This window comes from Lactuca sativa, chromosome 2 (assembly GCF_002870075.4).
Source record: "Lactuca sativa cultivar Salinas chromosome 2, Lsat_Salinas_v11, whole genome shotgun sequence".
Taxonomy (NCBI): Eukaryota; Viridiplantae; Streptophyta; class Magnoliopsida; order Asterales; family Asteraceae; genus Lactuca; species Lactuca sativa.
Genome location: NC_056624.2, coordinates 164,877,945 through 164,890,410, shown reverse-complemented (window position 1 = coordinate 164,890,410; position 12,466 = coordinate 164,877,945). Strand labels below are relative to the sequence as shown.

General features: G+C 35.5%; 1 protein-coding gene across 1 annotated transcript; it reads left to right on the top strand.

Annotated features, from left to right (window-relative positions):
• The first annotated feature begins 542 nt into the window (after positions 1-542).
• Positions 543-3,304, top strand: LOC111902578 (CSC1-like protein At4g35870). The gene has a single exon (XM_023898405.3). The coding sequence runs from the start codon at positions 761-763 to the stop codon at positions 3,218-3,220; it is 2,460 nt and encodes an 819-aa protein (XP_023754173.1). The 5' UTR covers positions 543-760; the 3' UTR covers positions 3,221-3,304.
• The last annotated feature ends 9,162 nt before the right edge of the window (positions 3,305-12,466 follow it).

The following is a 12,466-nucleotide window of genomic DNA, read 5'->3' as shown; positions in this document are numbered from 1 at the left end:
TTGTATTTTTATTAAATTTCAATAAAGTTTCTTTGTTTATTGTTTTTTCTATAACTTTTTTTAATAGTTTACTTATACCATAACAATTTGTAGGATATAAATCATATCCTACTAATAAAAAAAATTGGATTGAATAGAACTTAATCTACCTTTCCTAATGTTTTGTTGTGTGGGCATGTGTTATAATAAAATACAAAAAAAGACTATAAAACTGTAACAATATTTGTAAAAAAATCATATTCTCTACTATTTAATACATATCGTACTTTAAGGTTTGAAATAGTATCTGTAAAAGTTAAATTTTTTTTAGTAATGTTTGATTGTGTTTTCTTACCTTTTATTCAAATCTATATTATATTTTATATTTCATAATCATATTAAATGTCTTCACATACAAAATATATATAGGATATTCAAATAAATATATATTAATTTTAAATAATCAATATAAAAATCTCCACAAAATTTAAATCTTATTAATTTAATAAAATTTTATAAATCTTTTAAATCTTTTATGGTGTTTTCATAAACATCATTGAGTCCTCCTTAGGTCCACAATACCAAATTTATCCCTTCCGTTCTCGTTGTCTCCTGACCAAGATTACTACATAGATTCCAATTTCAACTAAAACCCTAACCCTAAATCGGAAAGGTATCAATCCAATTCTCTTTGATACATAATCAATTATCAAGAATTCGCCGAATGAAAATTGAAACCCCTAAAAGATAGGAGGTTCTTGAGCCCCAAGTTGCTCGCATCATGAACCTCGCACCACAATCATCGTTCACCATCTCGATGAATAATGATCACACTCAATCCCTTCCACCGTCGTCCCCCGGCGATGAAGATTTCGAAACGACGTGGTATGGAAACATACAGTACCTCCTCAACATATCCATCGTCGGCACCATCACATGCGTTCTCGTCTTCGTCCTCGTCAAGCTCCGCAGCGACCACCGCCGTATGCCGGGTCCCACTGCCATTCTGTCAAAGCTCTTAGCGGTTTGGCACGCCACTGGCCGTGAGATCGCCCGCCACTGCGGCGCTGATGCTGCTCAATTTCTCCTTATTGAGGGCGGGAGCTATTCGTTAATTTTATTGATTTCGGTACTATCCATCACTGTTATACTGCCGCTGAATCTTTACGCGGGAACAGTGTCTATGGTGGATGAGTTCTCAATGACTACGATTAATCATATCGCGAAAGGTTCGGGTTTACTTTGGATTCACTTTGTGTTCGTCGTGCTTGTTGTTATCTTAGTTCATTACGGAATTAATAAAATCGAACGGAGTTTGAAAATCACAAGGTTTAGAGACGGATATGGAAACCCTAGTGACCCTAGTAGCGCCAATTCATCCGCCATTTTCACTCTAATGATACAAGGAATCCCCAAAAACATAGGGCCCGCAAGGGATGCCTTAATGGAGTACTTCCAGCATAAGTACCCTGGAAAGGTTTACAAAGTTATCCTCCCCATGGATCTATGTGCTTTAGATGATCTAGTCACAGACTTGGTGAAAGTAAGAGAAGATGTCACAAAATTAGTAAACAAAATGGAATCAGAAGCTTTGTTCTACGAAGATACAAACTACGGCATCCTAGTTGATCATCATGATGGAATCCAATCAAAACTGCGTACTTTCTGGCAATCCCTGAAGGATTCATGGAGACGAATCAGTGATTTTCTCGGGTTTTCAGATGATGAAAAGTTAAGAAAACTACAAGAACGCAGAGCTGATCTTGAAATGGAAATGGCAGCTTATAAAGATGGAAGAGCAAAGGGTGCTGGAGTTGCATTCATAGTGTTCAAAGATGTTTACACTGCTAACAAAGCAGTTGAAGATTTTCGTAATGAAAAGAAAAAACGTGTAGGCAGATTCTTCTCTATCACGGAGTTACAACTTCAAAAAAACCATTGGAAAGTTGAAAGGGCACCTTTAGCAACTGATATTTACTGGAATCATCTGGGGTCCACAAAGCTATCTTTGAAAGTCAGAAGAATCTTCGTAAACTCATTTCTGTTACTCCTCCTTCTCTTTTGCAGCTCCCCTCTTGCTGTAATCAGTGCCCTAAAAAGTGCAGGGAGAATCATAAACGCAGAAGCCATGGACAATGCTCAATTATGGTTAACATGGCTACAAAGCTCAAGCTGGTTAGCAACTATAATCTTCCAATTTCTCCCAAATGTTCTCATCTTCATAAGCATGTACGTAATCGTCCCTTCCACCCTCTCATATCTTTCTAAATTCGAAAAACACTTCACTGTTTCTGGAGAACAAAGAGCTGCACTTTTGAAAATGGTGTGCTTCTTTTTAGTAAACCTAATTCTATTAAGAGCCCTAGTTGAATCATCTTTAGAAAGCCTAATCTTGAAAATGGGTAGATGTTATTTAGATGGAGAAGATTGTAAACGAATCGAACAATACATGAGCGCCTCCTTCTTATCAAGATCCTGTCTTTCTTCTGTAGCATTCTTGATCACTTCAACTTTCTTAGGAATCTCCTTCGATCTTTTAGCACCAATACCATGGATCAAAAAAAAGCTACAAAAGTTTCAAAAGAACGACATGCTCGACCTAGTCCCAGAGCAAAATGACGAATACGCCCTTGAAGAAAACGCTACCGAAGGGCTCGTGAGACCACTAATTGCACCGAGTCAAGGGCATAATAGGAACAACGAGGATAATAATTTTAGTTTACACGAGTATCCGATTAGTAGAACTTCACCGGTTCCAAAACAAGCGTTTGATTTTGCGCAATATTACGCGTTTAATTTAACGATTTTCGCCCTCACGTTAATCTATTCGTTGTTTTCGCCCCTTATAGTTCCTGTGGGTGCGATTTATTTTGGATACAGATACGTGGTGGATAAGTACAACTTTCTGTTTGTGTACAGAGTGAGAGGGTTTCCAGCTGGCAATGATGGGAGGTTGATGGATACGGTTTTGTTTATTATGAGGATTTGTGTGGATTTGTTTCTTGTGTCCATGGTTTTCTTTTTTGTGGTTAGAGGGGATTTGAAAAAGTTGCAGGCTATATTGACTCTTGGTGTTTTGGTAGTGCATAAGCTTTGGGTTTGGCCTACTGAGAATGATGGATTTCAGCCTGCATTGTTGCAGAGTATACAAAGTGTTGAGAATGTTGTAGATGGACCCATTGATTATCAAGTTTTTTCTCAACCTAAATTTGATTGGGATACGTATCATAATCATTCCTGATTATTTGCACCAAATTTGTAGACTTGTGTAATGGAGACATGATGTATAGGTATATTATTTGGATATAAGAAGTTCATTTAGTTTTGTTTTTGTGTTCATCTTCTTTTCTTCCCTTCCATATTAATAATGGTATGTGTGAAGATAGGCTTGGGCTTGGAGTTGTTTGATTGAGTCAAAGCCTGATTGAGTCATGAGTCAAAGATGCAAAATATTTTTAGGTTATGCATTAAAGAAAAGCTGAAAAGGATGAAAGGGACAAAACAGTCATTTGGTCTTGTACTTTTTTTCTAAAACCGAAAAACAAACTAACCTAGTTCTAAATACCATGTATGTCTTCTAAATAACTTGAACTTATGACCTCTTATTTGAGAGGGTGATACCTTACTGTTAATCTAAAGACACTTTGGTATTTGGTCTTGTACTTGATGATCATTTTAACAATGTACAAATCATGGATAAAAATTGAAATGAAACTGTGGTTTAGGGTCCACGGATGCAAAACAATCAAACATTTTGACTGAATTTGTAACTTTTGTATGTTTGTCACAAATATGAAAATTAACCTAAAGGGCTTGTCTTGAAACCGATCAAACATCCCTTGAGAGCATATGGTATGAACAACTTGAAGTGATGTTATAACAAGAAGCAACAAGATGATGGGGTGGTGTTCATGGTGTTATAACACCATGTTAAGAGGAGAGAGATAGAGAGAGATAATTTGACAACCAATATGTGATCATGTTTTTTCTTGTCATGGAGACAACAAGAAGCACCACAACAAGATGCAACAAGAAGGGGAAGTGGTGTTTTTTATGTTATAACGGCGTTATGGGCTGCCAACTCAGCCACAACAAGAAGCAACACGACCCACACCGTATGCTCTGAGAGTTGAAAAGATATATGGGATATGTTTGAGAAAAATGTCTTCGTAGTTGGAACTTGGAAGTGAGAATTTTTATTTGGAGTTTGAAACCCTTGTTTTTTACAAATGGAGAAATGTTTGGAGAAAATAGGTGTAAATTTTTGAAATCTTTTAAAATTACAAAAAAAAAAAAAAAGAACACTTGAATAAAACAGTTGAAACATAAAAGATGAAAACAAATTCATTGTCTCAATTATAACTTTTTAAAATTGATTATTTATTTATTTATTTATTATTATCAATAAAGTAGAATATTTCATATTAAAGTAACAATATCATTATACATACATTTTTTTTAACCGGCAAACGATATATATATATATATATATATATATATATATATATATATATATATATATATATATATATATATATATATATATATATATATATATATATATATATATATATATAAAGAAAAAAGCGAAGCACACCTAGTAAGGAGCTAGGAGTAAAAGTACAAAACAAGAGAAAAGCACAAAAACTAGATGAAAGTTACAATGATTTGAACGAGAGGATATTCCAATCCATTCAGTTTAAGCCTCTTTTACCACCTCTATGTTTAACCCAAAGAAATGTCGTTGATTTAACAATGTCCGCTACTTTTGTAGCACATAACCGTTTATTAGCAAATATTCGTTCGTTTCTTGCTTTACAGATACTCCATAAGGTCGCGTAATAAATGCTCAGCAGCCTTTTCTTCTTCTTGGGACAGGTTCCCCAATTGGAAGCATAATCGAGAACGTCGTGCACCATTTGGAAGCTTATTAATGGAACATTACACCAATTGAAAATCCATTATGTGACAGTTTTAGCAAGAACACATTGCACTAGGATGTGATCAGTTGTTTCTTCCATTGAGTTACATTGGCAGCAGGTGGTGGTTGACAAGTTTATTCCCCTACTCGATAGTGTTGTCGTTGTGGATATACGACCCCGTTTCGCCCTCCAGATAAAACACGAGACCTTTAGAGGTATCTCTTTGATCCAAATGAAGCTGTCAATAACTACCTATCCATTATCTTCCAGGATGTGGTGAAGAGCACTAACATTGTATTTTCCATCCCCGATAATTTCGCACCTCCATGAAATGCCGTTTCCTCCCTGATGCTTTTTGATAATATTTTCGTGTGAAATGCCCCTTTTTTCTAGCTTTTTGATACATACACTTCATATTATTAGATTATTCATATAAGTCTTTATTAATTGTACCGTTGCCATAAATATCAACAAGTTCATAATACACTATGTAATTTGGATGTTCAACCAAATTAAAAAATAATGTGTTATCCCGAATGTAGTTACGCAAAGCAAATGAAATTCATCATATGCTATGTAATTTGGATGCTGTAAACATCACGTCTTCCTTTGAGTTACAACAAATGTAGCTATTGAAACAAATAACCCATACTAAGGTCTCTGTTTAAACACTAAATTTGGGCATTCTATTAAGTATTTTTTATCAATTTGCATGACTCTAAACTTTGTAACGATGAATGAGAACGATTGAAAGCTTGTTGCATATTAGTTGGAGGCTCATTTCAATTTAACATCGATGATATCTTGTTTTTGGAATATAGAACCTTGTATCCATAACATTTAACAATCAAATAACATTTACCATCAAAATGGTTAAGGAAAAAATCTAAGATTATTATATATGTAATAACATACATATAATATAAATAAGTATGATAATATCCCTATATGTGGCTTTTCGTATTATCATTATTCGAGACCATCTAGCATCATATGATAATGTGCTTTGCAGAAAATATACATGACATGTTTTTTTAACTACAAATTTAACCTATTGCTAACCTACTCTTAATTTTACCTACGTCTCAAACATGATTTAAACCCTCGACTTCAAAAGGGAAAGACAACACCTGATACTATACTGCTTAGTTAGCAGACATGTGATTAAATAAGCTTCACTACCATGGTCTTCATAGAACACAAACAAACATTCGATTTTATTTTCCACATTCAACCATCTATATACATTAATAACATCTACAACTCAGTATGTTCATGTTATAACCACATTTATTTATCCGTTGTACATATAATTTTGGGGCCTAATTCTAAAAGAGCTGTCTAATAGAAGTATCGGAGGTGAATACATGAACATGTATAATCTCAAGAGGAATGATGTGGATTGTTGTTGTGTATGGGGAGAATAAAACTTATTGCCTTTGAAGATTGGACGTTATTAGGATTAATATAGATAAATATATACATGATTTTTTAAGGACAACTCAATAATTTTGTTAAAATAGGTGGAGGTTTTTCTGTAACATTACTTAAAATAAATTTTATATTAAAAGTTTTTTATTCTAAAATAAAAACTTTATGTTCATGCTCCAGACAAAGATTTCTTTTATGGTACTTTGAGCTCTGTAAGTCCCTAATTATGCCTGTGTATCAAACGGATGATGTCAGATAAAATAGAAGAGAAGAAGAAGAAGAAGAAGAATATGAATCTCTGTATGAATTGATTACAATTAAAGTTCCAGATATAAAAGATTCACACACAAAATGCTCTCTAGTTTCTCTCTTCTCTCGTTCATCAATCTGTACTCCTCACCCTAACACCTATATATATACATGGAGAATATGGGTCGTATAACATGGGCCGTAAATGGGTTTACGGCCGTAAACCTGTTTACGGCCGTAAACACCAAGTTGTTTACGGCCCAAGACACAAAAAAAATACATTTTTTCTAGAAAAGTAAAGTATAAACCATATTTTTGACTCAACAATCTCCCCATTGGTTTATAACTTTCTTTTTTTAATTGACCCAACAAGCTCCCCTTAAAAGGTAGCTGGCTTTTCTTGTCAGTCTTCATCGAGAGCTTGACTTCAACATTAATCTTCAAATTCTTCACGACTTCAAGATGAACTTGATGAATCTTTAATGAATGACTTCATCTTGAGCAGTTGGGTTTTTCTTCAGAATTTGACATTGAACGCACATTGAGTGAGGAGGCTTCTTGTACTGATTCTTGAAAGATGGCGCTTTCAGCTTGAGAATCTTCAGCGAGAACATCAGAGAGAAATAATCTTCTGGATCGCTTCAGCAGGTTTAAGATAGCAGCAGACTGATTGAGGAGGCTTCAATGCAATCCGTCACATAATCTTCAATTTCAGCTTCACCTTGCTTCTGGGGTTGAAGGATTGAATGTCGAAAGAATAATCTTCATTTCTTGCTCCTTCAAATGAGAATTCTTCGATGCTCACGGACGAGGCTTTGGCTCAGAAATTTTCAACACAAACTCCATGAGTCTTATCTATATCTGAAATCACTTTTCAAGACAAAACAAAACTAAAAGAAAACTTAGCACACAAAACAAAAACAAAATATTTTTGGATTTTTCATATTTTCTAAAAAAAAAAATAAAACAGAAATAACACTATTTTTTTTTAATTCTCCCTTAATATTTAAATTAGAAGAACACTATGAATAAACTTAACAAAAACAAAAATAATAGCTAACTTTAAGAGTGATTTGGGATCAAAGTTGTTGGACAGTCTTATTCTACTTGTCGGTAGCCTTATCTTCATATCTTCGTTTGATCGATCGCCAGTATTGTGGTCCACTTAAACACGAAAAATTTGTGACAATTTTGGACAATTTACCAATGACATGATACATGTATATATCTAATTGTAACTTTATTATTATGATTGGCCCTAATTTTTAAATAAAATTTTCTTATGACCATTTAACTGACTACAACCAGGGATATTGTTGTCCACCTAAATCGAGCAGCGAGATCTACAGACAATCTGTATGTGTTCAATTTTAAGTGTACTAGAACATGTTTCCCGCTTCCTGATATGCCCCAGCCATCAAGAACTTCCAAAGTACTCCTTACACCGGGTGAGCAGACAACCATTCAGAGAAAGGATAGATTCAGAATTCTATTACTCATTGTTTCAGAGGGGTTGAGAAGTAGAAGGTTGCATATGCTGTATACCAGGTCAGATTAGAAGTCATGCAAAGGAGACAACATATGGCTAACAAATAAGAGGAATTTCATGTATATAACATGCAGAGAAATAGAGTTGCATATGTTGTGTACCAGGTCGGATTGGAAGTCACGCGAAGGAGACAACATATGACTAACAGACGGAAAGAAAGAAAATGATATTCTACAAACCTAATTTATCGGAATTTACCAGTCGCCCCATCCAACCGGAATTAAAGACAGAATTCGCACATCGAGGAAAAGTGAATCCACAGTTCTAGATACGGGTTATTTAATGTGACCGGTAGATTCCCATGTATATCTCCCTGCTCAACCTATCCGAGCGTTGTGACATCAGGTTAAACGGATCTAACTAGGTCAAAGTTTGTCAAGTCCTTAAATTCATTAGGTTCAACTCTCCCTAGTTAAGTCCATTTAAAATCTTTCGTGCCTACCAGCGCATCGAACAAAGAGCATAGACGATTCAACTTAGGTACGTTACGCCGATTCAGATTGCCCATTATCACTTGCTAATTTCATTTCCCAAAACATCTCCTGCAAGCACATTCCATTAACACCATATTTTTTATTTTCTGATTTTGTAATGTTTTTGGATTTTTTTTTTAAATTTTTTTAAAATTTTTGTTTTTTTTTATTTCTCCCCCTAAATTTGTGCATAGGAGAGAAACGAAAGTAAATGTGCAAATTTAAACTATCCTAAAACAAAAATTAGTCTTTAAAGTGAATCAGCTTAAGAAAAACTTAGGAGTATAAAGAAGAAAACGCAAAGCGTAATTCACCGATTGAATCTGCATTCAGAAGGTCTGAGAACAGCAAGCATAATCTCAAAACAGATCCGAAAATTCTTCATATCATTAAGCACTACCCCATTTGTGATCTCTTCCTTTCTTCCTTTCCCACAAAAGGACACATACTCTCAAACAATGTTCTAAGTGTTGTACAATTGAGAGATGCCCCAATCATGTGCCTGGAATAGCCACTACCAACAAACCGAAGTATGATGATATGCCTCCATAGCTGCTCCAGCACAGAGCGGGATCAGTTGGTCTTTGGAACCCAGTCCATTTTGAAACTGGGTCGACCTGTGTCATCAACACACGATACTCTCTCCCATGACATATCCTGCTTATCACAAACAGAAGATGTAGAAACGTTAGAAGCATTAGGAGATTTGGGAGTTTTCACCTTTGGTACCCATCTATATTCGGGTTTAACCCATTTCTTGTTCGATCCGATGGGTGGCTCAGTACTTGCTTTTGATCTTGATGTCGGCCTTTAAGATGACTTTGATTTTGGCTTCACAGGAGCATCTCTTGGATTTGGCTTCTTGGCCAGCATTCCTTTCTTGCCCTTGGGATTCAGATTCTTTGCCTTCTGCGCGTTCCAGTCACCATTGTTTGAACGTGAACTGGAAGGATTTCTTTTGAATTATCTCCCACTTGGCGTGTTTTGCCATCCTTGTGCGCAGTAGGGAACGTATGCGTGATTTGGACAGTTTCGGGCAATATGTCCAGGTGTTCCACAGTGAAAAAAAGTCTTTTTCTTCAGTGTAGAGTTATTTCTTCCTGCCCCTGGTGGCGTATCCTTGCCTTGTCTCTTGTTGTTCCCACATGCACAATTGCAACATGCACTCTGTTGCGTTGGAATCGGAGGCTTGTATTTACCAACGACAGGTTGATTAGAAGCAACATATTCAGAGTTCAAGGGGTCGTTTGTTTGTTCAGTAGATCTCTCCTTGTTCTCATCCTCTGTTACTTTGCCTGCATAAGAAGTAGAAACATTAGTATTTTCAACATTAATAACTCCTCCTGACACAAATCCAGCTCGTTTGCCATATTGAAGATGTGCCTCCCTGGCAATTTCTTCATGTGTCATAGGGATGGATGTGTAGTTATGATTGAAAGGTGGAGGAACACTATCATACCTTAGACCCTTGTTTTGATTATCTTTAAATTTTAATTGGGTTTCAAATAAGGACTCGACTGTCTGACTTGACGCAGTATAATTATTGAAACTAACGTCTGTTTTTCCACACTTAATTTTCAATGTTTCAAGTTCTTCAGTTACAACAGCAAGTTGTCTCTTAATATAGTCATAATTTTCACACTTGTTGCTATACTCTTCCTAAAGTTTCCTAAAGTCCTTGGTTTTTGCTTCTAATTCAGCCTTCAGGGGTTTCTGTCCTTTCTTGAGTTGATATCCTTCATATCTCAGGTCCTCAACTTCTCTTTTTAATAAATCAATTTGTTCCCGAAGAAATTTAATCGTAGCTTCACAAGCTGGAGTACATGTAACTTCAGTGACCAGAATGTTTTCAGAACTCATTGTTTCTCTACACTTCAAAGCATCAAGTTCTTGAATTACATCAACAAGACTAAGATGATTGAGATCTTTTGTCTTCTTGATGACAGCAACGTTCATATCCCACGATTTCGGAAGTGAATTCAATAGCTTTTTGTTTATCTCAGATTTGGACAAGAAGATCCCAGCTATATTCATCTCAGTAGTGAGTGTAGTAAATCGCTGCAGCTGAGTTTCGAGGGTTTCTCCAGGGATATAATCGAACATGTTGAAGTTTTGTCTTAACATCTCTTGACGACTCTCTTTCATGTCTTCAATTCTCTAGTAAACTTCAAAAACTGTTAAAAACACAACTAGAAGTCAAACTTAAATTTAAAAATGCCCTTTGACTATAAACTTCAAAAGTCAACCTTCAAAGTCAAATTTAAAAAGTCAAACTCAAAAGTCAAACTGAAAAGCTAAATTTGAAAATTTAAAAGTCAAACGAGAAAGTCAAAGTTCAAAGTCAAAGGTCAAACTTTAAAGTCAAAGTCAAAATTTTAAGTAAAAAGCCAAAAATAAAATTCAAAAATTAAAAATTAAAATTTTAGGTTGAAAAAGAAATTTAAAATCGAAATTTGGTGCGACTGGGAGTGGTTTTAAGTTAAAATCGAAAGGTATGTAACAAGTTGCTAGTTGGTTCAACTGGTAAGATGTGTTTCTGGTGAACCAGAGGTCGCGTGTTCTATCCCCGGCACCCTGTAATACACCTCTAATTTTTTTTACTGTGCGAAGACGAAGACTGCAGCTTGCTGAACGAGATGCGAGACCGAGGCTCCGAGGCGCAAGCCGATGCGAGATGCTAGTCCGAAGGCGAGGACCTGGTGCGAGGATGCTGAACGAGGCGAGGTGCGATGTGCTGTTGCGAAGCTTGGCTTGCTGCTGCTGAGAAGTGTATAAAGTTTAAACAATCAAATTGTTTAACAAGATCCCTTGTATCTCAATTGGTTAAAGCGTGTGGTTTGAAATGTTGGAGGTCTTGAGTTCGAACCTTAGCACCTCAAAATCCCATTTCTTTTTATAATAAGAGTTGTTGATGCGAGGACGAGGCCGCAAACTCCGGACGAAAAACAACGTTTTTTCACCCTTTTTACTCTAAAACTCGATCAAAAACTCGTTTTTAGGAAAAACGCGAAGAACAAACCCCCCTTATTTTTGCGAGATCTATCCAGAAACGCAAAAATCTCTTCAAAATAAGATCAAATAAGCTCCAGATCTGAAAAAAACAATGATTGATACAACCAAGCTCTGATACCAAATGTAAGTCCCTAATTATGCTTGTGTATCAATCAGATCCGTTTGATGGTGCGGAATCCCAATCAAACGGATGATGTCAGATAAAATAGAAGAGAAGAAGAAGAAAAATAATATGAATCTCTGTATGAATTGATTAAAATTAAAGTTCCAGATACAAAAGATTCACACACAAAATGCTCTCTAGTTTCTATCTTCTCTCGTTCATCAATCTGTACTCCTCACACTAACACTTATATATATATACATGGAGAATATGAGCCGTATAACATGGGCCGTAAATGGGTTTACGACCGTAAACCTGTTTACGGCCGTAAATACCAAGTTGTTTACGGTCCAAGATACAAAAAAATACATTTTTCTAGAAAAGTAAAGTATAAACCATATTTTTGACCCAACAAACTCTTTTAAAAAGTTGCAAAAACTCTCTTATAAAATCTCAAAAACTTGTTACCAAACATGTCAGATTTTTACTGTCTGAATCAATCAAAACCACTTTCAGTCTTGGCCAATATCGATAACAAAGATACTAAGACTATGCGATTTGTTTATTTTTTCGTCGTGAGTCCAAAAATCTTAAGTATGACTTCTATCTATACCGACAATATGGACAAGGTTGACAAAATAGTTTTAAGAAGTTATAAAAGTTTATCTAGAAGTTGTAACTGTTTTCCTGAATTTTCATAAGTCATCAACGAATTAGCATTCTGCTTGGCTTTTGAAACAACTTAGGC